Source organism: Dipodomys merriami, unplaced genomic scaffold (assembly GCF_024711535.1).
Source record: "Dipodomys merriami isolate MVZ:Mamm:240054 unplaced genomic scaffold, mDipMer1.0.p SCAF_680, whole genome shotgun sequence".
Lineage (NCBI taxonomy): Eukaryota > Metazoa > Chordata > Mammalia > Rodentia > Heteromyidae > Dipodomys > Dipodomys merriami.
The window spans coordinates 414,471-440,794 of record NW_027206269.1 but is presented as its reverse complement, the minus strand read 5'-3'; the positions used below and the strand labels follow the sequence as shown (position 1 = coordinate 440,794).

At 52.9% G+C, this 26,324-nt stretch overlaps 1 protein-coding gene across 1 annotated transcript; it reads left to right on the top strand.

Annotated features, from left to right (window-relative positions):
• Window positions 1-499: 499 nt before the first annotated feature.
• Window positions 500-26,324, top strand: LOC138816087 (uncharacterized protein C16orf96-like). Its single transcript, XM_070005649.1, has 20 exons — window positions 500-1,227; window positions 8,168-8,272; window positions 9,577-9,657; window positions 9,861-9,947; window positions 10,026-10,303; window positions 10,419-11,014; window positions 11,486-11,894; window positions 12,047-13,200; window positions 13,888-13,973; window positions 14,309-14,419; window positions 15,477-15,551; window positions 16,187-16,351; window positions 18,537-18,655; window positions 19,049-19,111; window positions 20,187-20,270; window positions 20,699-20,849; window positions 20,957-21,056; window positions 24,054-24,125; window positions 24,762-24,975; window positions 26,198-26,324. The coding sequence occupies exons 1-20, from the start codon at window positions 814-816 to the stop codon at window positions 26,211-26,213; spliced, it is 4,380 nt and encodes a 1,459-aa protein (XP_069861750.1). The 5' UTR covers window positions 500-813; the 3' UTR covers window positions 26,214-26,324.

The window sequence follows — 26,324 nt, the reverse complement described above, 5'->3', positions numbered from 1 at the left end:
ATGGAGGGGGTAACAATGTTCAAGAGGAAGTGTACTCATTACCCCACTCATGTAACTGTAACCCTCTGTATAGTATCTTTACAATAAAAAAATTTAAAAAAAAAAAAAAAAAAAGAAATCTGGTTTCAAGCCGGGCGCTGGTGTCTCATGCCTGTAATCTTAGCTACTCAGGAGACTGAGACCTGAGGATCATGATTGAAACCAACCCTGGACAGGAAAGTCCAAGACTCTTTATCTCCAGTAAACCACTCAGAAAACTGGAAGTGGCACCGTGGCTCAAGAGGTAGAGTGCTCACCTTGAGCTGAAGAGCTGAGGGACAGCACCCAGGCCCAGAGTTCAGCCCCACCGACAAAAAAAAAAAAAGAAAAAGAAAAAGAAAAGAAAAAAAGAAAGAAATCTGGTTTCAGTCCTGATTCTAGAGACTTCTGAGGAGCAAGCTGCATTTCCATCCCCTCCCTCCAGACCTCTTAGGAAGGGCCATCAGCCTTACGTGATCAGAGGGCTTCAATGAAGAGGCTGCCAGTTCACTATTCAAATATTCATCAAATATTAATGGGTCATCTCTTCTGGGTGAAGTGCACCCCAGTGCACCTGGCCTGCCCAGGCTCTCAGAAGCATGTGTCTTGATCATGTTCTCTGGTCTCCTAGTAACCAAAAGCCAATCAGCTTCAGGACAGAGGCAATTCTTTCCTTGATCACTGTGACCAGCCACCTCCCAAGCTTCTGCCTATGCAGCAGTTTGGGCCACTGAAAGCAACTTGTCCTTAAGGACAACCCAAAACCCTTTTCCTATCAACCTACACTCCAGCAAGATGAGCCCGTCCCTCACATTTGCTGAGTTGACCAACATTGCTGTTCCCAAGTATGGAGTGGTGAACTTCAGGGCCCTGCATCTCGTGCTCCAGGGCATCTTGAAACACCTTCATTTGGACGAGCTTAAGAAGGACCTCTCCGGGGAAGAGGATTTCCTCGAGACCTCAGAGATGCCTGCACCCAAGGAAGTTGCTGCTCAGCCCATCTTTCCATCCTTAAAGCAGCCTGACAACTCTGATCCTGTGTTGAGCCGCATTAACAAGCTAGAGAGTCAGCTGTCCATCCTGAAGACCCTGCCCTCCACCATCCACCTCCTAGAGAGCAGCACAGGGGACAAGCGGCCCATGGTGGACCTGTGGCATTTCCTCAAGCTCCAGAAGAAGACGGAGTGCAACGAGGAGGCTATAGTAAAGGTAACACGGGCTTCCAGAAGCCTCCAAACCCCACTGCTTCCCTCTTCTAACACATGGTGTGTGATTTACACAAAACACCCAGAATAGGTAAATGCAGAGACCCAGGTCTAGGTTTCCCTGGGCCTGAGGAGAGGGTAATAAGGAATGATGAGTGTGGGATTTCTTGTTGAGGTAATGAACAGATTCTGAGCTAAATAGAGGTGATAGATGCATAACTCTATTGATGTGCTAAACACCACTGAACTGTGCCCTTGAAAACATCCAACTGTGTGTTACATGATACTCACCTCCATTAAAAAAAAAAAATGTTGAGGTGGCACTGTTGTAATCATGGTGACCAGGTGCTCTCAGCCTACTGGAAGAGACAGATGGACAAAGCATGGGAATACAAAGCCATGAGAAGTAGCCATGTAGAGGGAGGAGGGTGCAGTGTCCCCATTGCGAAGGCCAGGAAAGTGACTCTCCTTAACTCACTAGATGTCCAGCAGCTAATCATGGGCGGAGCTGGGGGCAGAGCTAAGCCCTCTGGTTGAGAGCTGCTCACCTCCCCGGCATGCAGTTAGTGTGGACAAATAACCAGTGTATGTCAGGAAAGTTGCCAGTCTTATCTCCAATTAACCACCAAAAAGCCAGAAGTGGAGCCCTGGATCAAATGCTAGAGAACTAGCCTTGAGAAAAAAAATGCCAAGGAACAGTGCTGTGGCCTTGAGTTCAAGCCCCAGGACTGGCACAAAAAAAAACCACACTGAATGGCAGTGCACACCAAGTACCTGGCACAGAACCTGACACCTCCAGGTACCCTACCTAGGCTGGCTGTTAGAAGCACAGAAACATGTGGATTGCAGTCTCAGCAAGTCAGCTGGCCCTAGTATCCTGGAGGAACACCAGGGCCTGAGCCTGGGGCAGGTAGGGGGAGCGGGATCCCATTGTGCCAAGGCTAAGAGGTACAGACATTTTAGGGAGGAACCTGGGGCCTCATGGAGAACTCAGGACAGGGCCATGGCCTGTGAGATTCCACGTATGTGGAGTGTCCAGCAGAGCCTATCTGTAGAGCCAACTCAGGTTCTTCATTTTCTGAGATGAAGAATGGGAGGGAGGGACTGGTCAGGGAACCAGGATCTTTCAGGGGAGTGAAATCACTGCTAGACAGGGCTGATGCTTGGCACCAATCACCGTGGAATAGTACTTTTGTGCATGCGTGCGTGTATGTGCACAAGTCTAGGGCTTGAACATGGCCTGGGTGCTGTTTTCGGAGCTTCCTTTGCTCAGATTCTATTATTTTATCCACAGCCCCACTTCTAGCTTTATTTTTTTAAAAAGAGATATTTATTTATTTATTGTCATTCATGGGGCCTGAATTGTGGGCCTGGACACTGTCCCTCAGCTCTTCAGCTTGAGGCTAGTGCTCTACCACTTGAGCCACAATGCCACTTCTGGCTCTTTCTGCTTATGTGGAGCTGAAGAATCCAACCTGGGGCTTTTTTTTTTTTTTTTTTGGATAGTTAATTGGACATAAGAATCTCACAGGCTTTCCTGCCTATGATGGCTTTGAATTGTGAGCCAAAGATCTCAGCCTCTTGAATAGCTATATTACAGATTGTGAGCCACTGGTGCCTGGCTTTATGTCCCTATTTTTATCTATGTTTTATGGAACAAAACACAAAGACTGGCAATAGAACAAAGAAAAAAATCCTCCAATTTTATGCTATGGAAAAGACAATACTTTTTTTTTTTAATTTTTTTTTGGGTCCGGTCGTGGGGCCTGAACTCTGGGCCTGGGCACTATCCCTCAGCTCTTCAGCTCAAGGCTAGCGCTCTACCACCTGAACCACAGTGCCACTTCCAGCTTTTTTTCTTTTTGCTTATGTGGTGCTGAGGAAGCAAACCCAGGGCCTCAGGCATGCAAGGCAAGCACTCTACTACTGAGCCACCTTCCCAGCCCCAAGACAATACTTTTTAATTTTTTTTTTATTTTTTTATTTTTTTAATTTATTTTTGTCGGTTGTGGGGCTTGAACTCTGAGCTTGGGCACTGTCCCTGCGCTCTTCAGCGCTAGGCGAGTGCTCTACCGCTTGAGCCACAGCACCACTTCCGGTTTTCTAGTGGTTTTATTGGAGATAAGAATCTCACGGACTTTCCTGCCCAGGCTAGCTTTGAACCGTGATCCTCAGATCTCAGCCTCCTGAGTAGCTAGGATTACAGGCGTGGGCCACTGGCGCCCGGCCAATACTTTTTTTAAACACTGGAGTTTGAATTCAGGGCTTCACACTTGATAGGCGCTCTACCTGCTTGATGCATGTCTCCAGCCCAAGACATGCTTTAGATTCAAAGACACTGAGAAGTAGAAAGCAAAGATACTCCATATACACAGGAATAGAACAGGGTTGGTGTGGCTCCACACCAGACAACATAGACAGTGCTGCCGGAGACAAGGCTGCAGGAGATGGTGGCAGCCTCGCAGGTTGGACAGACAGAAGGCACTGATGTCTGCTATGCCAGCCCCTTATGGCAGCCTACCCCCAGCCTGCAAATGGAGAGTGAGTAAAGGGTTACAGAATTTTCTAATTGCCCTAAGCAGTTGAACAAGGTCACCCACCCAGCTCCTGAGAGGGCTTCATGGACAGGTTCAGACCTGGCTCCTACAGCCCTCAAAGGACTGTTTGTACAGATAAGGAATATCCCTTCCGTTAAGAGAATGATGCCTGCTTCCAACTTGATTTAGGTTGCCTAGGGTTACCACAATGACCCATTGAAGCGGGTTGCTATGGTAGCTAGTGCTAGAATGGTGCAAGCTGCTTTGCTAAGTGTCTGCACCCAGCAGCCAGTGAGGCTGGCGGGCCATATGCCATGTCAGTCCTGATGATTGCCTCGATTGCCCCGTCCACCCCCCATTCTGGGCTGGGTGGGTTAGGGGCCTCTGCTACCCTTGTCAAATGCCCCTCAAGGGGGATATAGAAGGGAGTCTGAAGCCTGCCGACCCCCTGCACCCATCCCAGAAAGAGTGAATGCTGCCCCTTGGTGGGCTTGAGGCTTGGGAAGATCTACAGATGTGTACCAGGGACCTGTCTCTTGGTCAGGACACCATCAAATTTGGGGCATGGGCCCAACCACATGTCACAGATAAGAAGGGCTGGATTCCAGAACTCAGTCTCAGCACTATTGATAGTTTGTGTCAGATAATTCTTCAAGGCTCAGGGCTGGTCTGTGCACTACAGGATGTTGAGTCTCCCTCTCTAGCTAGTATGAACTAGAAGCATCCCCTAATTGTACAAATAAAAAATGTCCCCAGGGGCTGGGAAGGTGGCTCAGTGGTAGAGCGCTTGCCTTGCATGCATGAGGCCCTGGGTTCGATTCCTCAGCACCACATAAGAAAAAAGAAAAAAGCCGGAAGTGGCACTGTGGCTCAAGTGGTAGAGCCCTAGCCTTGAGCTGAAGAGCTGAGGGACAGTGCCCAGGCCCAGAGTTCAGGCCCCACGACCAGACCCCCCCAAAAAAATATGTCCCCAGGCTTTGGCAGGTGCTGGATTAGACATTGACAAAGACTTTTGGACTAGAAAATCTGGGCTCTGCTGGGCATGGTGTTGCATGCTTATGATCCTAGCATTTAGGAGGCCGGGCAGGAGGGTAGCATGTTTGAAACCAGCCTGGGCTAGTACATAGCAAACACCAGAGAGAGGGGCTGGGTACCTGTGGTTCATGCTTTATAATCCTAGCTACTCCAGAGGCTGAGGTCTGAAGCTAGCGGTTTGAAGCCAATCCAGGCAGGAAAGTCGGTGAGACTCTTATCTACAAATTAACCACCATAAAAACTGAAAATGGAGCTCTGGCTAAAGTTGTAGAGCTCTAGCCAAGGGGGTGGGGAAGGGGGGGGAAACCTCAGGGGCAGCACCCAAGCCCTGAGTTCAACCCCAGGACCAGCACAGAAAAGAAAAGAGAGCATGCAGAAGCAGGAGAAGGGGTGGGGGGCAAGGTAGGGTAAGGAAAAAAGGAAGAAAGAAAAGAAAAAAAAAGGAAAGGAGAAAAGAAGAGAGGGAGGAAAAACAAAAAAACAACCTGAGCTCCCATGGGCCATCTGATCCCTACAGCCTCCTGCCAAGCAAGGACCTTCCCATGCTTCCCACGCGGCCCTGCACACTTGCTCCCCCTAGTGACAGTTTCCAGCATTCAAGATTCCACATCTCTCTGTGAAGCTACCCTTCGGTCTGCAAGGTTGAACCCTTAGTTAGGTTTTCTCCCCTGTAGTGATAATGCTGAGCAGCATCACAGGCTGCAATTGGGGGAGGGAGAGAAGACATGGAGAATGATGGCACTATTAATAATTTTGTTCTGCCTACCAGTTGTTGTTTTTTTTAATTGAGCAATCTGCCTGACATCGGTGGCTCACGCCTGTAATCCTAGCTACTCAGGAGGCTGAGATCTGAGGATCATGATTCAAAGCCAGCCCAAGCAGGAAAGTCCATGAGACTTGAATGAACCACAAGAAAACCAGAAGTGGTGCTGTAACTCAAGCAGTAGAGCACTTGCCTCGAGCTGAAATGCTCAGGGACAGCGCCCAGGTCCAGAGTTCAAGCCCTGTGACCTACAAAGCAACAACAACAAAAAAAAAAAAAAAAAAAAAAAAAAAAACCTTGAGGAATCTGGGCTTAGACCTGTTCTTTTTATTTCAAAACTCCCTCCTCTTGGCAGTTGGAGATCAGCTGAGGCAAACATTTGGGTTCCCCTCCCCATCTCACTCAATAGCTGGTCATGGTGGGTAACATCTCCTAGCTAAACAGGAAGTGTTAGAGCCGGGCGCTGGTGGCTCACGCCTGTAATCCTAGCTACTCAGGAGGCTGAGATCTGAAGATCACTGTTCAAAGCCAGCCCGGGCAGGAAAGTCCATAAGACTCTTATCTCCAATAAAACCACTAGAAAACCGGAAGTGGTGCGTGGCTCAAGCGGTAGAGTGCTCACCTTGAGCTGAAGAGCACAGGAACAGCCCCAAGCCCAGAGTTCAAGCCCCACAACCAACCAAAAAATGTTTTAAAAAAACCAACTTCCCCCCTCATTTTAATCCCTCTACAACCAAAACAGCACTCTGGGCTTGGGCGCTGTCCCTCAGCTCTTCAGCTCAAGGCGAGCACTCTACCACTTGAACTACAGTGCCACTTCTGGTTTTCTGGTGGTTTATTGGAGATAGGAGTCTCACAGTCTCTCCTGCCCGGGCTGGCTTTGAACCGAGATCTCAGCCTCCTGAGTAGCTAGGATTACAGGCGTGCGCCACCAGCGCCCGGCTCCCTGAGATTTTTTTGTTCGAGGCTAGTACTCTACCACTGAGCCACACTTTCACATCTGGATTTTTTATGGTTAATTGGAGATAAGAGTTTCACAGAGGGGCTGGAAAGGTGGCTCAGTGATAGAGCGTTTGCCTTGCATGCATGAGGCCCTGGGTTCAATTCCTCAGCATCACATAAGCAGAAAAAGCCAGAAGTGGCGTAATGGCTCAAGTGGTAGAGTGCTAGCCTTGAACTACGGGACAGCGCCCAGGCCCAGAGTATTGGCCCCACAACCGACCAAAAAAAAAAAAAAAAGTTTCACAGACTCACAGACTTTCCTGCCCAGGCTGACTTTGAACTACAACCCACAGATCCTAGCCTCCTGAGTAGCTAGGATTACTGATATGAGCCATCAGTGCCCAACTCCAGCTCATATTTTCACAATTGTATCTATTGTCCTTGCATCATTTGTAAAGATGGTCTTGTTGCCTGTGTTTAGACTGTAGACTTCTGGGTTTATTTCTAGACTTTCCACTCTATGACACTCTGTGCTAGTACCATTCTGTATTTTTTTGTAAGTTGTGGGGCTTGAACTCAGGGCTTGGGCACTGTCCCTGAGTCTCTTTGTGCTCAAAGCTAGCACTCATATGATCCACAGCACCACTTCCCATTTTTGAGTGGTTAATTGGAGATGAGTCTCATGGATTGCCGGGTGCTGGTGGCTCACGCCTATAATCCTAGCTACTCAGGAGGCTGAGATCTGAGGATTGAGGTTCAAAGCCAGCCCTGGCAGGAAAGTCTGTGAAACTCTTTTTTTTTTTTTTTTTTTTTTTTTGCCAGTCATGGTGCCTGAACCCTGGGCCTGGGCACTGTCCCTCAGCTCTTCAGCTCAAGGCTAGCGCTCTACCACTTGAGCCACAGCACCACTTCCAGCTTTTTCTGCTTATGTGGTGCTGAGGAATTGAACCCAGGGCCTCATGCATGCAAGGCAAGCACTCTACCACTGAGCCACCTTCCCAGCCTGTGAAACTCTTATCTCTGATAAACCACCAGAAAACCAGAAGTGGTGCTGTAGTTCAAGTGGTAGAATGCTAGCCTTGAGCGCTCAGGTCCAGAGTTCAAGCCCCACGACTGACCAAAAAAAAAAAAAAAAGAAAGAAAGAAAGAAAGAAGGAAGGAAGGAAGGAAGGAAGGAAGAAAAGAAAAAGAAAAGAGTCTCACGAGGACTTTTCTGTCCAGGCTGGCTTTGTCAGCCTCCTGAGTAGCTAGGATTACAGGCATGAGCCATAAGTGCTGCCAGGTTCCACAGTATGGATGGAAACTAGGGCTTTGTACATGTTAGCAACACAGACTTACTGTGTTACAGCAGTCCTGCTACTCTGTTTCCATTTCCATTGTCCTGAGTTAGGTTTCAAAGATGGATGTATGATCTCATATATTGTTTTGTTTCCTAGCTTCCTCCCTTCTTCCCTCCCTCCTTCCTGTCTTTCCTTGCTCCTTTCCTTCCTTTCTTACCCAGAGCCTCCTGAGACTTGAGCACCCATTGTTTTGAATATCATTTGCTGGTCTCTGAGTATATTCCAGCCTAAACCTTGAAAGAACCAACAGAAGTCCTAGGATGATGGCTGTCATCAGAAAGCTTCGACACCAGCTACACCCATTTCACAGTCTTGTTTCCCCCTCAGGCGATGCAGACTGTGCAGGATTTGCTCACTGAACTCCATCAGTTCAAGGATACTGTTGAGTCATTCATGAAGGACATGGACATGCTGAGGGATATATTTGAGAAGGTAGCCACCTCCCCAATATCCTCCACACTGTCCATGCTGATCAGACCTCTGATGGTTGGTACAATAAGGAAAAACTAGGAGATGTAGCCATGGGGAAAGAGAAAGGGGCTGAGCTAGCCCAGCCACTTGGCACCTGTCCTGGTTAGCTCTCTGTAGCCATGCTTTACTCCTTGTTCTACCGTGTTGTGACATCAAGTGGTAAGTGGCAGAAACCCAGTTCATTGTGACCTAGGAAAAAATAACAAAACTTACTGTGTCATTTACTGAAAAGTCTAGGGATGCCTTCAGGTACACTTAACTCTAGTACTCACAAACATGGAAGTCTCTCAGTGGTGCCTTCCTCCAGGTTGGCCTCATCTCAGTCTGGTACTCAGTAGTCTCAACAACTGCAGGCTTCGGTTGCACCAACCTAACAGAAAGAGGACATCTTTCCTCTAGTAGAAAACTCTGTGCACACTAAAAAGCAGGATAAGGGGCTGGGAAGGTAGCTCAGTGGTAGAGCGCTTGCCTTGCATGCCTGAGGCCCTGGGTTCGATTCCTCAGCACCACATAAGCAAAAAGAAAAAAGCCAGAAGTGGAGCTGTGGCTCAAGTGGTAGAGCACTAGCCTTGAGCTGAAGAGCTGAGGGACAGCGCCCAGGCCCAGAGTTCAGGACCCACGACCGGACCCAAAAAAATAAATAAAAAGCAGGATAAACCCAACATGGGTACATGGACCAGCTCCACCTGCACCCCTGCCTTTCGTGACGTGGAAGACACAATCCCAGAAGCCTGAGGCAACTGCCCCCAGTCCATAGCCCGCAAGTCCAAACTGGAGTTAGAAAGCAGATCTCTATACCCCAGATATATATAGGTATATATATCTATATAGATATATATAGCAGATATCTCTTTATATGTACATATAAATATAGATATACCTTGCAGCCAAGGTTTAGCTACTTTTGAACTTTAGTCTTGGCGCAGACAGCGCCCTTTAGAGCCATGAAACACTAAAAACGATCCATGAACAAATCTATGCAAGAAACAATGCTTTCTTATTGGAGTCTTTTTCTTTCTTTCTTTTTTTTTTTTTCTCTTTTGCCTATTCATGATTTTGAGAAGTCCTACAGTACAAAACTCAAATATTTTAGCCCAGGATTTCCCAAACTTATATATCTGGAACCCTTTGTTTAGTTTTCCTTTTCCATCCCTGGGAAAGAAACTCCCTTCTCCTTTCTCAAGCTTAGTCACCAAGTGCTGTAGGAAAAGCAGCGGTGCTGGGATCAGAACCTGTATCCTCAGCTTATTCGGCTCATTTGACAGATTCGCCCGGAAAAAGTAGATGTCATCTCTGAAGGCTTAAAAATGCAGACCCGGAGGACAAGTGCCCTGCAGCGGGAAGTGGTGAGGGCTGTGGGCCCCATCCTTCCACTCTGGGTTCAGGGGAACTGGGAGGGACAGGGTGAGGACAGGGTCTGGAAAGGTTGCTTTGTAAATGTTGGGGGTGTTGTGGACCACAGCTGCCCCTGAGCAGGAATGGGGCCACATGAATGGTGTCACACACACCCCCAGGACTCATACCTGTATACCCCATCCCTGCTGCACAGGTTACCATCCAGAACAAGATTCAGAACATCCCCAAAGCTGAGGACGTGGTGCTGTGGAGTAGCCTTCATGAGGCCATGTTCACTGGGGTGAGAGGAAGAGGAAGAGGAGGAGGGGGAAAGGGAAGGGGAGCCAGCCCAACTTCCTTGCCCCTATTTTTTCTGCAGGTACTTGTTCAACCAAGGAGTGAGCAGACTGGTGAGCCGTTGCGAGAGGCCACCTTTGCCCAGAGCCAGGACCTAAAGGATGGTGTCCAACGCCCTACCTCCGGACAATATGCTGACACAAAAGCCCAGTTAGAGCCTGTGCATGTGGTTCTACCCAGTGGTGTGGGAAAGCTAGACCAGACCCAGGTCCTGCCTGGGACTGGGCCTGGACCTGGGCCTGGGCCTGGGCCTGGGCCTGCACAGCCACCTCAGTCTTGGCCTACACCTGGGGTTGCATTGTCTTGGATTGGGCCTGGGCTGGGGCCCGGGCCCAGGCCTGAGCTGGGGCCCGGGCCCAGGCCTGGGCCCAGGCCGTGGCCTGTGCCCCAGACTGGGCTGTGGCCTGTGCCCCAGACCGGGCTGTGGCCTGGGCCCCAGACCGGGCTGTGGCCTGGGCCCCAGACTGGGCCTGGGCCTGCGCCTGTGCCACGTCCTGGGCCTGGGACTGGGCCCCAGCCTGGGACTGCGCCTGGGCCTGCGCCGCGTCCTGGGCCTGGGACTGGGCCTGGGCCCCAACCTGGGACTGCGCCTGGGCCTGGGACTGCGCCTGGGCCTGCGCCGCGTCCTGGGCCTGGGACTGGGCCTGGGCCCCAACCTGGGACTGCGCCTGGGCCTGGGACTGGGCCTGTGTCCCAACCTGGGACTGCGCCTGGGCCCAGGCCTGCGCCGCGTCCTGGGCCTGGGCCTGGGCCTGTGCCCCAGCCTGGGACTGTGCCTGGGCCTGCACCGCGTCCTGGGCCTGGGCCTGGGCCTGCACCCCGGCCTGTGCCTGCAACTGGGCTTGTACTATCTAGGGTTGGGCCTGGGCCTGGGCCTGGGCCCGGGCCTGGGCCTGGGCCTAGACCTGCACCTGGGCCCGGGCCCGGGCCTGGGCCTAGACCTGCACCTGGGGCTGGGCCTGGGGCTGGGCCTGGGCCTCGGCCTGCACCACCACCTTGGCCTGCACCTGGGCTTGTAGTATCTAGGCCTGGGCCTGGACTTGCACATGAACTTGGGCCTGGACTTGCACCTGGGCTTGGGCCTGGACTTGCAACTGAGCTTGGGCCTGGACTTGCAACTGGGCTTGGGCCTGGATTTGCACCTGGGCTTGGGCCTGGGTCTGGGCCTGGGCCCCCTCCTGAGTCTTGGCCTGTACCTGGGCTTGCACTGTCTTGGCATGGGCCTGGGCCTGTGCCCCCACCTGAGTTTTGGCCTGCACCTGGGCTTGCACTGTCTAGGATTGAGCCTGGGACTGGGACTGGACCTGGACCTGGACCTGAGACTAGGACTGGGCCTGCACCTGCACCTGTGACCCCACCTGAGACTTGGCTTACACCTGGTCTTGCACTGTCTTGGCTTGGGCCTGGGACTGGACCTGGACCTGGGACTGGGCCTGTGCCCCTGCCTGAGTTTTGGCCTGCAACTGGGTTTGCACTGTCTAGGATTGGGCCTGGGACTGGACCTGGACCTGGGCCTCGGCCTGGGCCCCTGCCTGAGTCTTGGCCTACAACTGGGTTTGCATTACCTAGGGTTGGGCCTGGACTTGAACCTGGACCTGGACCTGGACCTGGGCTTGTGCCTGGGCTTGGGCCTCAACCTGTGCCCCCGCCTGAGTCTTGGCCTGCAACTAGGTTTGCACTACCTAGGGTTGGGCCTGGACCTGGACCTGGATCTGGACCTGGACCTGGGACTGGACCTGGACCTGGACCTGGGCCCCCACCTGAGTCTTGGCCTGCAACTGGGTTTGCACTGCCTAGGGTTGGGCCTGGACCTGGACTTGGACCTGGGACTGGACATGGGCCTGGGCCCCCACCTGAGTCTTGGCCTGCAACTGGGTTTGCACTGCCTAGGGTTGGGCCTGGACCTGGACTTGGACCTGGGACTGGACCTGGACCTGGACCTGGACTTGGACCTGGGACTGGACCTGGACCTGGACCTGAGCCTGGACCTGGACCTGGGCCCCCACCTGAGTCTTGGCCTGCAACTGGGTTTGCACTGCCTAGGGTTGGGCCTGGACCTGGACCTGGACCTGGACTTGGACCTGGGACTGGACCTGGACCTGGACCTGAGCCTGGACCTGGGACTGGACCTGGACCTGGACCTAGGCCTGGGCCCCCACCTGAGTCTTGGCCTGCAACTGGGTTTACACTGCCTGGGGTTGGGCCTGGACCTGAACTTGGACTTGGACCTGGATCTGGGACTGGGCCTGGGCCCCCACCTGAGTCTTGGCCTACACCTGAACTTGCACTGTCTTGGTTTGGGCCTGGGCCTGTACCTGCACCTAGGACTGAGACAGGGCTGGAAGCTGAGGCCATGCTTGCACCAGAGCCTGGTACAACACCAGGTTTAGTGCCAGCATCTTGGCCTACACCTGGCCCTGCCCCAGACAGTTGGCCCTTCTTGGACTTGCCTGCCCCAGGTCCATCAGTCTCCAGGCAGCCTCTTCCCAGGCAGTTATTCTCGGCCATACCGCCATCCAGGGAGGTAGGATACTCGTGGCCTAGTCCACTGAAGCCACACCAGTCTCACAGGATGGTGGCCCGCCAGCTCCCATCTGTTGAAGAAATAGAGGGTGAATATTCCTACCCCCAACCTCAGGGAACCTCTGAGGAGACCCCCACACGTGGAACCCAGGTGGATGAGCTTTCTGAAACACGGGGTAAGCATCTTGGCTCCACCTTCAAACGAGCCAAGACCACTGCCAGCTTGGCCGCCGCCACGGCAGCAGCCTATGCAGCTGCAGCCACTTCAGCAGCCAGGGAAGCGAAGGCTGCCGCCAAGGCACTCAAGGATGCCTCTGCCACTAAACCGACTACCACAGAGCTATCTGAGCCCTCAGGAGGCTTTTCAGATAGTCTGGCCACAGGGCCTTCCCCTGTGACTACTTTCTCCATGGTCATAGATGAGGCGGAAGAGCAAGAAGAATCGCACCCATACTTCGTCAAATCCTCCCCATTGTACACTTCGCCTAGCCTAGCCAGGCCAACCCTTTCCCAGTCCATGATTCTTGGCATTCAAGCTGTGAGCCCTGAAGACAAGAAGAAGGCTGTCCAGTACTCCTTTGGCCACATTGCCCAAATGCCTGTCTCACAGGACTCCCTGAAAGCAGAGTTCGCCAAGCTCTCAGCCAACCTGAAACAGAGCTTGACTCATCTAGGTAGGCCCACCCTGGCCCTAAGAAGGGCAGCAGCCACGCGCTTTCTTTTTTTTTTTTTTGGATCCGGTCGTGGGGCCTGAACTCTGGGCCTGGGCGCTGTCCCTCAGCTCTTCAGCTCAAGGCTAGTGCTCTACCACTTGAGCCACAGCGCCACTTCCGGCTTTTTTTTTCTTTTTGCTTATGTGGTGCTGAGGAATCGAACCCAGGGCCTCAGGCATGCAAGGCAAGCGCTCTACCACTGAGCCACCTTCCCAGCCCCAACCACTCGCTTTCTTTAGTTGGCTCCCCTCGCAGAATCACTAATCAGTCACTAGGGATTTGTTCTTTGGGCTTCAGCACTAGCCTTTTACTAGTCTATTCTGGGAACAGTGCAGTCTCTTGGGGAGAGGGGCTCTTTGGGTCTCTAGCTGGCAATTGATTGTACACTGGTGGCTCCTACCTGTAATCCTAGCTATTCAGGAGGCTGAGATCTGAGGATCACGGGACTAGATTTTCATTTTTAGTTAGAGCTTCTATGAACCTAACATTAGCTGCCTGGCCCAAAGCTGAGAGTGTGTCTGTGGGACAGGGCTGCCTCCATACTGCTCCCACTGTCTCTAATCTCATGACCAGCAGTAGGAGCTCTAGCCAGTCATCTTCCTCCTCACCCCCAACAGCCAAGCTGTCCTTTGCGTGCTTTGCTTTTAGTTAAAGTAAAAGACACCTCCAGGTTTGAGACCATGATGGAATCACTTGAGGAGAAGTTTAAGAACCTCCAGAAATCCAGGCTCCAGGTGAGTGTCTCAGACAGAAAAGAGCTTTTGAGAAGATGATGAGGTGAACTGGGGGGCAGAGAGCTGGCTCCCCAGACCCCGGCCCTCATCCACCCTGCAGCTGGAGGGAGGGCTGGGGTAGTACGTGGATGGAGGGCAGCTACAGCAGGCAGAAGCCATCTGCTTGCTGCAGGGAGTGTGTGGGTGAGTGAGTAGGTGGGTGGCAGGCAACACAATTTCTTCCAACAAACACCTCAGGTGCTTTGTCTGGTAGCAAATTGGCGTGTGTGGGCCCCTTCTAGCCATGGCAGAGGCTGAAGCAGAGGCTTCAGATGCCTGTGTCTCCCCTCATCTAGGAAGAAGAACTTGAGAGAATTTGGGGTACCCAAATAGACACAATGAAGAGTCAATACATGGTGCTGGACCGGGCGATAGGAAGGCTCCAGAATCGCCTAGAAGACTTCAAGGTTGGAAGGTTGGGGGACCAGGGAAGGACAGGCAAGGGAGAGTTCTTCCTTGGGAATGCATAGAAGGGATGTGCAGAAGGCTGCAGAGCCAAAGGACACTTTTTGTTTGTTTGTTTGTTTTGGCTGGTTGTGGGGCTTGAACTCGGGGCCTGGGCACTGTCCTTGGGCTTTTTTGCTCAAGGCTAGCATCCTGCTACCTGGAGCCACAGCACCACTCCTGGTTTTCTAGTGGTTCATTTGTCACAAGAGTCTCACAGACTTTCTTGCCCTAGCTGGCTTCGAACCACAATCCTCAGATCTCAGCCTCCTGAATAGCTAGGATTACAGGCTTCAGAGGATATCTTATAGTGTATAAATTACACTTCAATTAAAAACAACACATGCATAAGACAGGGTCTCAACAGTATCTGTCCTCAGCCTCCATGTCACTCGTTCCTAGAAGGGCTGAGTTACACCTGCTAAAGGAATCACTGAATGAGGTTAGGGGTTAGAGACATGGCTCCATTGGTAGGGCACTAGCCAATGGGCAAAGTGTCAGAGACCAGGTAGGAGTCCCAGTCTTGGAACAAAAAAAATAATTAAGAGGGTTTCCTGTACCAGCAGTTACCTTCTTAACATTTGACCTAAACTCAGTCATTTTTGGGAAGCAAGACCCTTCCTTGAGTTCTCAGTATTTCTGGGCCTTTCTAGAACAGCAGGCTCACTAGCATGATAAATCTGAAGGTAGATATAGAGTGCTGACCCTGGATCTACTCAACTGGAGACCAGATATGAAGGGAGCTAGCCACTTGGAAGAAAAAGGGGGGCGTGGGAGGCCCCCCACTAAGCAGGCTAGCTGCTGTTGCTGCTCTAGGAGAGTCTGGTAAAGTGGAGAGGAAGCAGTGCTAAGGGGAAGCAAGGGTTTCCCCTACGCTTGGCCACCACGCGTCAGCAGACAGCAGTTCTCACTGGGACCCCAGGGCAGATTGGAGTTGAACTGGCCCTGTGATTACATCAGGGCAGGAGACTCCCTCTCCAGGGCTGCAGAATGTCTTACCTGCCTTTGCTCTGTGCTTAGTCTTTTCAGACTCAGATCGACAGGCTGACTCAAGAGAAGGTGGATAAAATCACAATGGAGCAAGAGCTGAAAGAAGTGAGTAAGCAGAGGTCTTTGGCCTCTTGTTCCCCCCTGGTCCCAACCCCAGCTCTCTACTTGGACAGAGCCAGCCAAAGAACCTTCCAGAATGCTCTCAGCCTCTACTCAGACTGGAAGGCCAGAGAAGCTTCTTAAAAGTTGTCCTGTTTTCTCCTCTTTTCAGCAACTCAGGTTAGTGACAGTGTTACCTATACTTAAAAAGACAGATGTCTTTTCTTCATCACAGGAAAACCTTGGTTAGATCCAGAGTTGAGTTTAAGCCAGCATAGACCCCAAGGGTTCTAAACAAGACAAGAAAAAAGAAAAAAAAAAAAAAGCTGGACGCCTGTAATCCTAGCTACTCTGAGATCTGAAGATTGAAGTTCAAAGCCAGCCCAGTCAGGAAAGGCCATGACACTCTTATCTTCAATAAACCATTCAGAAAACTGGAAATGTTGCTGTGGCTCAAGTGGTAGAGCACTAGCCTTGAGTTGAAGAGCTCAGGGACAGCGCCCAGGCCCAGAATTCAAGCCCCATGACCAACTAAAAAAAAAAAAAAAAATGCTAACCAAAGGGATGGAACATTGTTCAGCATCTCCTGCCCCACCTCCATCCCCACCCAGCACTGTCCCCTGTGCTCCCTGTCTCCCTAGAAAGCTGAAAAAAGTGCTCTGGCAAGCAAGGCAAACAGGACTGATCTGGACCTAATAGCCACGGAGATGAATGAGATGGTTCAGAGCGTGCTTTTCAAGCTGTCAACTCATGAAGCGGACTGGAAGAAGGCGCTGAAGCAAGTCAAGAAGGACCTGGCCACCAAAGTGAGCACCTCTGTGTTAGCACTTGCTGCTGAATACAAACGACTCCAGAACTTAGCAGTCTTTAATAGCAGATGTTCAGAGTTTTTTTTTTTGGGGGGGGGTGGTGAGGCTTGAACTCTGGGCCTGGGCGCTGTCCTCAACTCTTCAGTTCAAGGCTAGTGCTGTATCACTTAAGCCACAGCGCCACTTCTGCTCTTCTGGTGGTTTATTAGAGTCTCACAGACTTCCCTGCCCAGGCTTGCTTTGAATCGCGATCCTCAGATCTGAGCCTCTTGAGTAGCTAGATGTGCCTGGCTAGATGTGCAGTTTTAAGGAGTAAGAATTTGAGAGCAAAAACCAGGAGCCAGTGGCTCACACCTATAACCCTAGCTACTCAGGAGGCTGAAATCTGAGGATCTCACTTTGAAGCCAGCCCAGACAAAAAAGCCCCAGTGAGACTCATATTTCCATTAACCACTTAAAAACCGTAAGTGCTAGCCTTGAGCAAAAGAGCTAAAGGATAGCACCCAGGCCCTGAGTTCAAGCCCAATGACCAACCAAAAAATACATATAGTAATAATTTGAGAGCTAAAAACAAAAATAAGACAAAAAGAATTGAGAGCAATTTAGCTTGGTAGCATAGGATCTTCCCATGAGGTTACAACAAATGTGACATCTGGTATCGTATCTGAAGGCTTGCCTGGGGGAGGGGGTGGAGGAGTGTCTTCTAAGATGGTGCCCGTGTCTGTAGGCAGGATGCTTCGGGTCCTCATCCCACTGCTGCCGCCTCAAGGCTGCCTGAGTGCTCCCACAACATGGCAGCCAGTGACCAACACAGCAGGAAGAACTTGTCATGTCTCCTGTGACTTAGCCAAGGGAACAGTGGCATTTTATTTGAAAAGGTGTCAGACATAGTAAAAAAAAAATAGAAATACTCAGATAATGTATCCACATGCATTCACCCCCAGATCTAATAACCAGTAATATGTTGCCATATTTGCTTTACAATTTTCGATGGTTGTGGCATGTGTGTGTGCACCAGACCTCATGCTTCAGCTCAGGTCCTGGGCTCTGTTTCTGACCTTTTTGCTCAAGGCTAGTGCTGGTGTCTTACATGCTAGGTGTGGATGGCTCACACCTATAATCCTAGCTACTCAAGAGGATGAAATCTGAATATCTCAGTTCAAAGCCAGCCTAGGTAGGAAAGTTTAAAACTACCAACAGAATCAAGAAGTAGAGTTGTGGCTTGGCAGTTCACTAACCTTGAGCAAAAATGCTCAGGAACAGTGCTCAGGCCCTGAGTTCAAGCCTCAGAACTGCCACTAATGAAAGAGGGGGGGTGGGGAGGGAGAGGAAGAGGGGGAGAGGGAGAGAGGGAGGGAGAGAGAGGGAGGGAGAGAGAGAGATTGATTTTCCTGCCTGGACTTTGAAGCACAATCCTCAGATCTCAGCCTCCTGAGTAGCTAGGATTACAGGCGTGAGCCACTGTGCCCAGCTCAATTTTTTTTTTTTTGAGGTACAATCTCACTATGTAGCCCTGGCTGGAGGTTGCTGTGTATCCCAGGCAAGCCTCAAACCCACAATTCACCTGCCTTAATCTCCTAAATTCTAGGATTAGACACGTGTGTGTGGGGGGGGTACTAGGGCTTGAACTCAGGGCCTCAGGCCTCACATGCTTTTTCACTCAAGGTTGGCATTCTACCACTTGAGCCACATAGTATGTGACATCCTTCATATGAAATTTCTAGAACAAGTAAATCCAGGCAGAGAGTAGATTATGGCTGCTAGGGACTAGGAGGAAATGGGGGTGATTGGTCAAGCGTACGGGCCTTCTTCCGAGAGGGAAGCAAATGTCCTGTAGTTGAGGTGGTTGCACAGGTTCATGAGCATAGGAAAAGCAAATGAACTTTGCATACAGACTCTACATGAACCTGTGTCAAAGGTACCCATGTCCGGAGCACGGAGAGCCTCTACCACTGCAGTTAAGCAATAGATTTGGAGGCAGCAGCTAATAGCATTTTTTCCCGTGGCCGCTGGGAGGCTCACCTTCCAGCTTCCCTGGTCCAAGAACACGCATGGGGAGCAAAGTCTTAACCGGGGCTGGAGCCTTCCCCTCAACAGGGCATCTCCATATTCTCTCTGGAGCTGCAGGTGGCTGGGTGAGCATTCCTTGATGAGCTTGTCTTCTCTTTGCTCTGGTTGGCAGCTGGTCTCCAACGACCTGGAGGGGATAAAGAAAGAAATACAGGAGTTGTGGCACGTGGTTCTCAAGCTGGTGGTGGACAGCCTTCGGTTCGACCCCGACCGTGCTGCCGGCTTTAGGAAGTGAGGGCTGCTGCCTGGGGACGGGGCAGAGCGGGGCGGGGCCGGGGCGCGAGGGTAGGGGTGGGAGGGGGCTCCCCTGCCATGTGGTCTCCAGCCTTAAATGCTGCAAATGAAGAAACTGAGGCTCACAGAGGGATGTGGGGGACCACACAGTGGGAGTGGCTCTGGAGCCTAGGACCTCGGAACTCTGCCCAGACAGCTGCCCCAGGGCCCCAGGAAAGCCTGGCATGGAGGACCATGTCTGATGTCTGGGGTGGGAGGGAGCCACAGGTGTGCTGACCCCCCTCCTTCTGTCCCCAAGCCAAGGATGGGGAGAGCAGGGAGGGACCCTGCAGCTCTCCCAGCCCCCACCCTAGCCCCTGGGGACAGCTGACCACCCACCGTGTCCTCTAGGAAGCTGTTTGAGCGGGTGAAGTGCATCTCCTGCGATCGGCCTGTGACCATGATGACCAGCCCGTGAGTACGGCGCCAAGGCCCTCCGCCGCCAGGGGGCGCCCGCAGAGCCACCAGTGGCTGAGCTTGCTCTCTGCTTTTTTTCGATGGTGTTGGAGTTGGTGATCCTGGGGCTTGAAATTGGGCCTGGGCGCTGTTCCTGAGCTTTTCTGCTCAAGTCTAGTGGTGTTCTTTGAGCCACAGCGCCACTTCTGGTTTTCTGGTTGTTGACTGGAGATAAGAGTCTCACAGACTTCCCAGCTTGGGCTGGTTTTGACCTGTGATCCTCAGATCTCAGCCTCCTGAGAAACTAGGATTAGAGGAGTGACCTGGCTGCTTTGTGCTTTTGTGTTCTTTATGAGATGTTAGCGATCAGTATGTTCTAGTGTGGCTTAACTTGGATCTAGTGAAGGACATCACCTGGTCCTGTATACTTTGGCCTGTGTGCGTCTGTGTGTCAGGAAGAGTGGAGCAGCCCCGGCCTCTTCAAGGCTGCTCTGGTTTTGTTTTATTGGGCTTGAACTCAGGGCTTGGGTGCTGTCCTTCAGCTTTTTTGCTCAAGGTTGGCACTCTGCCACTTGAGCCATAGCTCTACTTCTGGCTTTTTGGTAGTTAATTAGAGAAGATTCTCACAGACTTTTTCTGCCCTGGCTGGCTTCAAACCATGATCCTCAGATCTCAGCCTCCTGTGAAACTAGGATTACAGGCATGAGCCACCATCACCTGCCTAGGTTTTACTTTTTTTTTTTTTTTTGACAGTTGTGGGGCTTGAACTCAGAGCCTGGGTGCTGTCCATGAACCTCTTTGTGCTCAAGGCTAGTGCTCTACCACTTGAGCCACAGCTCCACTTCCAGTTTTTTTGTGTGTGTGTGGTTAATTAGAGATAAGAATCTCACAGGACTTTTTCTGCCCAAGCTGGCTTCAAACCACTATCCTCAGATCTCAGCCTCTTGAGTTAGGTTTTACTTTTATAAGAACAGTTGCTTGTGTCTTAGCATGGGACTGTTCCAGTGAGAAGGTGGCATCTCGGTGTGGGGGGGCATTGTTGCACCTCCCTCCTCCTGCTGGGGCCGCAGCCCTGCCTCCCTGCTTTCCACAGGCAGCTGATCACCATCCGCAAAACTTCGAGGCTGCGGCCGGCCAGTGCCAATGGTTATGAGTACCTGGAGCAGCAGATGCTAAGGTGAGGACCACAGACGGAGAGGCCAGCATCTTCATCGGAGGTCTACCGCAGACCAAGAACTGCCCCAAAGCTTCCCAAAAGAATAGGCCTCCCGTTAAATCTCACAGCCCCTGCCAGCCCCGATGAACGTGGGTGAGGCCCTGGCTGTGGCTCTGTGCTAGACACCTTGGCATATCCCGCTTTGTGGAGTCCTTAAGGCTTCCCTTTGAGGTGTTTTCCATTATCATCCCATTTCACAGTTGGAGAAACTGAGCTCAGAGAGATTCTGTGACCCTGCCCCAGGTCGTGAGAAAGGTGACAACCAAACCTGCTGGTTTCCCCTCCTGCTGGCTTCTTGGGTCCCAGCCTCCACACTAACTAACCTCCTACCGTCCTATGGTCCCGTGGAGGGGCCGGGGCATCTCCAGATGAGCCTCTGCCCTATGCAGGGAACAGAAGTTGCAGTTGCAAGGCATGGACCCCCTGAGCACCCAGCAGGACTGGGGTGATGGGCCCCGAAACACCGCCACCAGGCAGAAGACATACAACATGACCACACTCTATCCTTACGGGGACCCGGAAGAGCTGGACTATGACTCTGTGAGTCTGACATCTGCGGGGCCCCATGCCCGGGCACAGGTGTCTATGGGTGTCGAGCTTGGGCTTCTGGACGGAAGCGCTAACCTGGGACCTGGGCCGTCCAACAGGCGGAGGTGGACATCCTGGGCGTGGATGGGATCCTTTATAGAGGCCGCATGACCCCCCCGACCGGGACTCAGCCACCCGCCGGGGAGAAGGAATTGACAGGTACGGGTGTGGGGGAGGGGGCGCTGAACCACCCTACGCACCTTTGCTGCCCTGGGCCTGGGTCTGTGCAGCGTGAGGGAGGCCCACGGCCTGTGCCTTCCCTGACTGGGGGGCCCCTCCACAGTTCCTCACTAAAATGTGGTCCCCTCAGGGGCCAGCAGGGAGCAAGAGACCTGTAAGCAAATACCTGAAAGGCAAGAATCCACGATGAATGATTGCTAGCTGACCTGAAGGGAGGTTCCAGTGAACAGGACCTGTGACGCGGTTGCTAGCCTAGGGAGTGGCAGTGGGCAAGTAATAGGCGAGTTGTGTCAGGGCGTCAGTCTGTGGGGAGGACTGGACAGCCGCCACGGTGCTTTTGAAGAGTGAGTGAAGAACAGTGAGTTCAAAGACCCTGTGGTAGGCGGAAACCAGGTACAGGAGGAGTGGGGCTGATGAAGAGGAGACACAGGCAATCCCGACCCCATGCCCTAGTGCCAGCCCAGCGGGAGCCCCTGACCTCTGTGCATTTATTCAGAACCAGTCACCAGCTTGCTATGGTGTCCAGGCTCACCGCCAGCTGGCTTCCACCTGGGACCCATCACTGGGCCTGCCCTACCAAAAGGGGTGCCTCTCCGCTCCCCTGTGGGTGCTTTCCCTCAGGAAGAAGGGTCTGACTGTGGCCACTGACAGCTGCCTTCCTGGTACACTAGATACACACGACCACGCCAGCTGCCACAGCCAGCTGCCACACAGCAGGGCCTCCGGCCGAGTAGTAGCAGCAACAGCAGTGTGGGGACTGGAGTCTAAATCAAGGTGTGGTTAGCACTGTGCTCCTCCTCCTGTCCCCTGGCAGTGGCACATCACCCCAGCTCTGCCTCGTCTTCTCCTCTGACGCCCACAAGCACACTTGTCATTGGCTTGAGGCTCAGTATAACCAGGGTAGCACCATTTCAGGATCCTTAATTATATCCACAGAGGCCTGCCTCCAAATAAGCCACGGGCCCCACCCTATTTCCAGGAGGGCGGGACGCCATGCCCCTGCCCTCTGCCGCTCCTGCCCTCTGCCCAGGCACCGTGTGGCTGCTCAGGACCCCACCTGCAGACCTGGGTTTAGGGATCACTGAGCAGCACAAAAACAGGGCTAATGTTTAATGACCCTGACCGTGCCAGGGCCTCCCCAGCTCCCTGCCCAAGAAGCCTGGTCTAGGGTCCCTTACACACAGAGAGAGGAGGAGATACCCTCAGCAGAGGGGCCAGAACTGCCATTACCCCCCCCACACACACCCAGAGAGGGGCTTCTCGTCCAGTGGGTCATGCTTTCCCAGACCCCACCCAGCCCACACAACTCCAGTACTAGAGACCCACTGGGGCTGTGACCCCAGAGAGGGAGGGGGGCAGGGAGGGAAGGAAAGGAATGTATCCGTTGGAAACCCGTCTGCGGGCAGAGCTCCTGATGAGCTCCTGCTGTCCTGCACTCATTTATTTTCATCCAAATTTTCATCCAAGACAGACTCAAGCAGTATGAACACCTAAGAGGGCCAGGCAGGGCCCCTCCCCCACTCAGCCCCGCCTCCAATGCCGGTGCCATCGGCCCCACCCTGTCCACGGTGCCAGTCCTTTGCCTGTCCCACAGGGGCCACCAAAGGCTCCTGTTTGACCAGCCTGTGACCTCCAGGTGCTGCTTGGCCTGCTCCCTGTGAGGGCAGGGCGAGAGGAAGGCAGGCTACGGGCTGCGTGGGGAGGGAGGCAGGAGGGAGAAGCACACCTCCGCCAGCTCAGCCCTCCTTACTAGCTGCAGGCAACTGCCTCAAATAAGCGTAAAACAGGTGGGCCCCACACACACACACTCTCACAAGATCACACACACACACACACACACACACACACACACACACACACACACACACACACACACACACACACACACACACAGCCGTCTAGAACTGCCTTGTATCCATTTCCTCTGCCTGCTGTCACCAACAGCAACCCAAGCTTAGTATCTTAGTTCCCGAGGTTGGAAGTCCAAAGCCGATATCACTGAGCTCTGTGGGCCAAGTCCCTTCTAGAGGCTCGAGCGGAGAGCCTTTGCCTTTCAGCTTCTCCATCTTCAAAGCACATTGCTGTGGCTTGCGCTTGCATGGTCACAGGTGACTCTGACCCTCAGGAGGACATGTGATTACATGAACCCGCCCCCCACCCCAGGCTAACCCTCCATCTCAGGGTCCTTAACTCGGTACAGCCCCCTTTGTCCTGTAAGGTCCCACTTTGCTGGTCCTGGTATTGGGATGGTAGTAGGTAAATGTCAGGATGATTGTTGACCAGCTTCAGGGGGAGGTTTTGAGCTCAGAAGAGAGAGACAAACGGCACCGGTGGCTCACACCTGTAATCCTAGCTAGTTAGGATGATAAGTCTGAGGATTGTAGTTCCAAGTCAGCCTGAGCAGGACGGTCTCTATTTGGGCATGGGGGATGGGGAATGACTGCCTGCTTTGCCCTTGTAGTGGCTGTTATGTGACTTTTAGCTAAAAAATAAAAGGTGAAGCACTGAAAGATAGGAGTGGGGGATGTTATAGGGCCTACCCCAGCAGAAGTATCTAAAGAATTGCCAGATAGCTGAGTATGGTGGTATACACCTGTAGTTCCCAGCAACTCATGAGGCTGAGGTGAGGGCGATAGCTTGAGTTCAAGGCCGGCCTGAAAACATAAGATCCTGTTACAAAAACAACAAACAAATGAAGCTGCAAAGAACCACTGGATGTTGCTTCAACCATGAAGCCCTGTCTGCTGATTGTCCCTCTTCTCCCTGGCCTGGAGATGCATCCTAGAGATGCTCTGGACTGGAACAGGAATGAACAGGGGGTCTCTACCCATAGGGCATGGGCAGAGTCAGGGGTGTGGAAGGTGGGCCTGGTAAACGCTGTGGTCCTCCCGGAGGGAAAAGTCAAGTGGGACTCAGGCTGCAGGGTGCTTCGCTCCAGGAGAACCAGCCTGCAACCTGTTGGTCTTTTTCTCTTAGCTGTGAAGATCCCATGTCCTCCGCGGGCTCAGACCCCAATTGACCGAGTGCGCCCCAGTGCCGTTCACCCCCGTGAGTACCCAGCACCCCAGCCCCCTGGCCCACTGGAGTCCTGGAAGCCTCTGCTGTCCACATCCTCCCCCTCCCACACTTCACCAGGGCCCCATCCAGCCATCCCGAGCTCGGCTTCACCCTGCCAGGGAACTTCCTGGCCCCAGGTACTATTCCAGAAGTGTGGCCAGGTGTCTTCCTTGAGGGTCCACCTGGCTGTAGGGTGGAGCTCACTTTCCTAGGTCCGAGGGCAGGGAGCTGTAGGAGCCGGTGGAAGGGGCTGCGTCCCTGAGCTCCCCTGATGTGCATTTCCGTGTACCAGGCCTTCAGGGGAACTTAGTTTTTACAGCACTCTTTTCCTTCTTGCCTCCTCTGACCCTTAGCCAATGGGGTGAGGGGCACTGGTAGTCATCCCAAAGAGAATGGCGCAGGTCACCAGGCTCAGCTCAGACTCCACACCCTCCAGACTCCATACCCAGCGCACCAATTGCACAGTCATATATCTTGGGTCACTACAAAGAAGTTTTGGGTGCTTGGGACCAGGAGAGGTGTGGTCACTAGCTGCTGTGGCCTATAAAACCTCTGTCTCTCCCGGCAGTGTCAGGAAGTGCTCTGAGAACACAGGAGATGGGTTTCTTCTTTCTGCTCCTTCCCCAGCCCCCAGCTTCCCAGGTTACCGCACAAGTGACAGCTCAACCTCCCGCCCTGTATCCACCATGATGGCTCGGCCACCATCACTGCTGCCACTGCTGCCGCTGGTGATCCCTCCCCGGGGGGAACCCCAGCAGGCCCCAGTGCCCCTCAGGCACCAGAAATCTGTGCCCCCGGAGCCCAGAACCAGCACGAAGTCTACCGAGGAGTCCATCAACTTGTAAGCTCCACCCTGTGCCTCCCCCAACAGGGTCCCCTCTTCTCCCTCGGTGGAACCCCAGGGCCCTGGCTGTAGGACAAGGGCCTGTACAGGGGACCCTCAAGTTACGCGTTTACCTCCCCTTTCCCCCTCCACAGTCCTCATCAGATACATTCATAGGCAACACAGTTCCAGAGTGAATTTTTTTTTTGGGGGGGGTGGGGGGGTCTGGTCGTGGGGCCTGAACTCTGGGCCTGGGCTCTGTCCCTCAGCTCTTCAGCTCAAGGCTAGTGCTCTCACTTGAGCCACAGCACCACTTCCAGCTTTTTTCTTTTTGCTTATGTGGTGCTGAGGAATCGAACCCAGGGCCTCATGCATGCAAGGCAAGTGCTCTACCACTGAGCCATCTTCCCAGCCCCAGAGTGAACTTTTTAAGCCATCCCTTTCTCGAGCTGGTGCATATGGTGGTGCATGTCTGCAGTTCCAGCCCTTGGGAGGCTGAGGCGAGGTGTTCTCAAGTTCAAGTCCAGCCCGGACTACCTAGGGAGCCTCTGCCTTTAAAAACAAAAGCCCTCATTGGTATTCTGCTGAGATGATCCTCATCGGTGTTGCTGCAGCTCCGGCCATCTCTGCACGTCTTGTGTGGCCTATTTCTACTCGGTCCAGTTTTCCCACAGGCACCAAACTTCACTGTGTGCACACATTTCATTTCACATTGGTCTTTGCTGGCATTACGGTTAGGAACTGAAGTGTGTTCGTGTGCACCGTCTGCAGAGCCTCGCGGTTATCCCAGGGTGGCAGGGCCCCCTCCCCGCTGGCAGGGTCCCTGGCTCACAGGCCACATGCTTGGTGGCAGAAGAGCCAACTCTGAGCTCACTGCCTCAGAGCTCAGAGCGAAAGGCTTTCCCGTGGTCACCTCCCCGGGCCGATGACCTTCTGGAAGGCTTACCCGCCTCCCGGCCTGTCCCTCCCTCTGTTTATGGCCCTCCCCTCTCCTTTCCGTACTGCTGACAGTTCTGTTCCACTCCACAGACACAGACACAATGGCCCTGTGCTTGGGTGTGGGCAGTGAATCCCTGGTCTGAGTAGGAAGTTGGGGGCCAGTGGAGAGTGAGCAGGAGGGAGGGACTCAGGAGGATGAGGGGTAAAGGGCTCCCTGACGTGGGAGGCCACTAGTTAGTGCCCACCCAATGCCACTCACATGAGGCCACCCCCAGCCTGACTCATCCTTTCTTTCTCCAAGGAATGGGTCCAAATGAGTCCCAGCTCTTCCTGACCCAGGCGTCTGACTCACCTCTCCAGCTCACTCGGGGGGACTCTGGCAGGGCAGTCTCAGACTCCAGCCTGTGTGCAGATGAGTATTCTTTGTA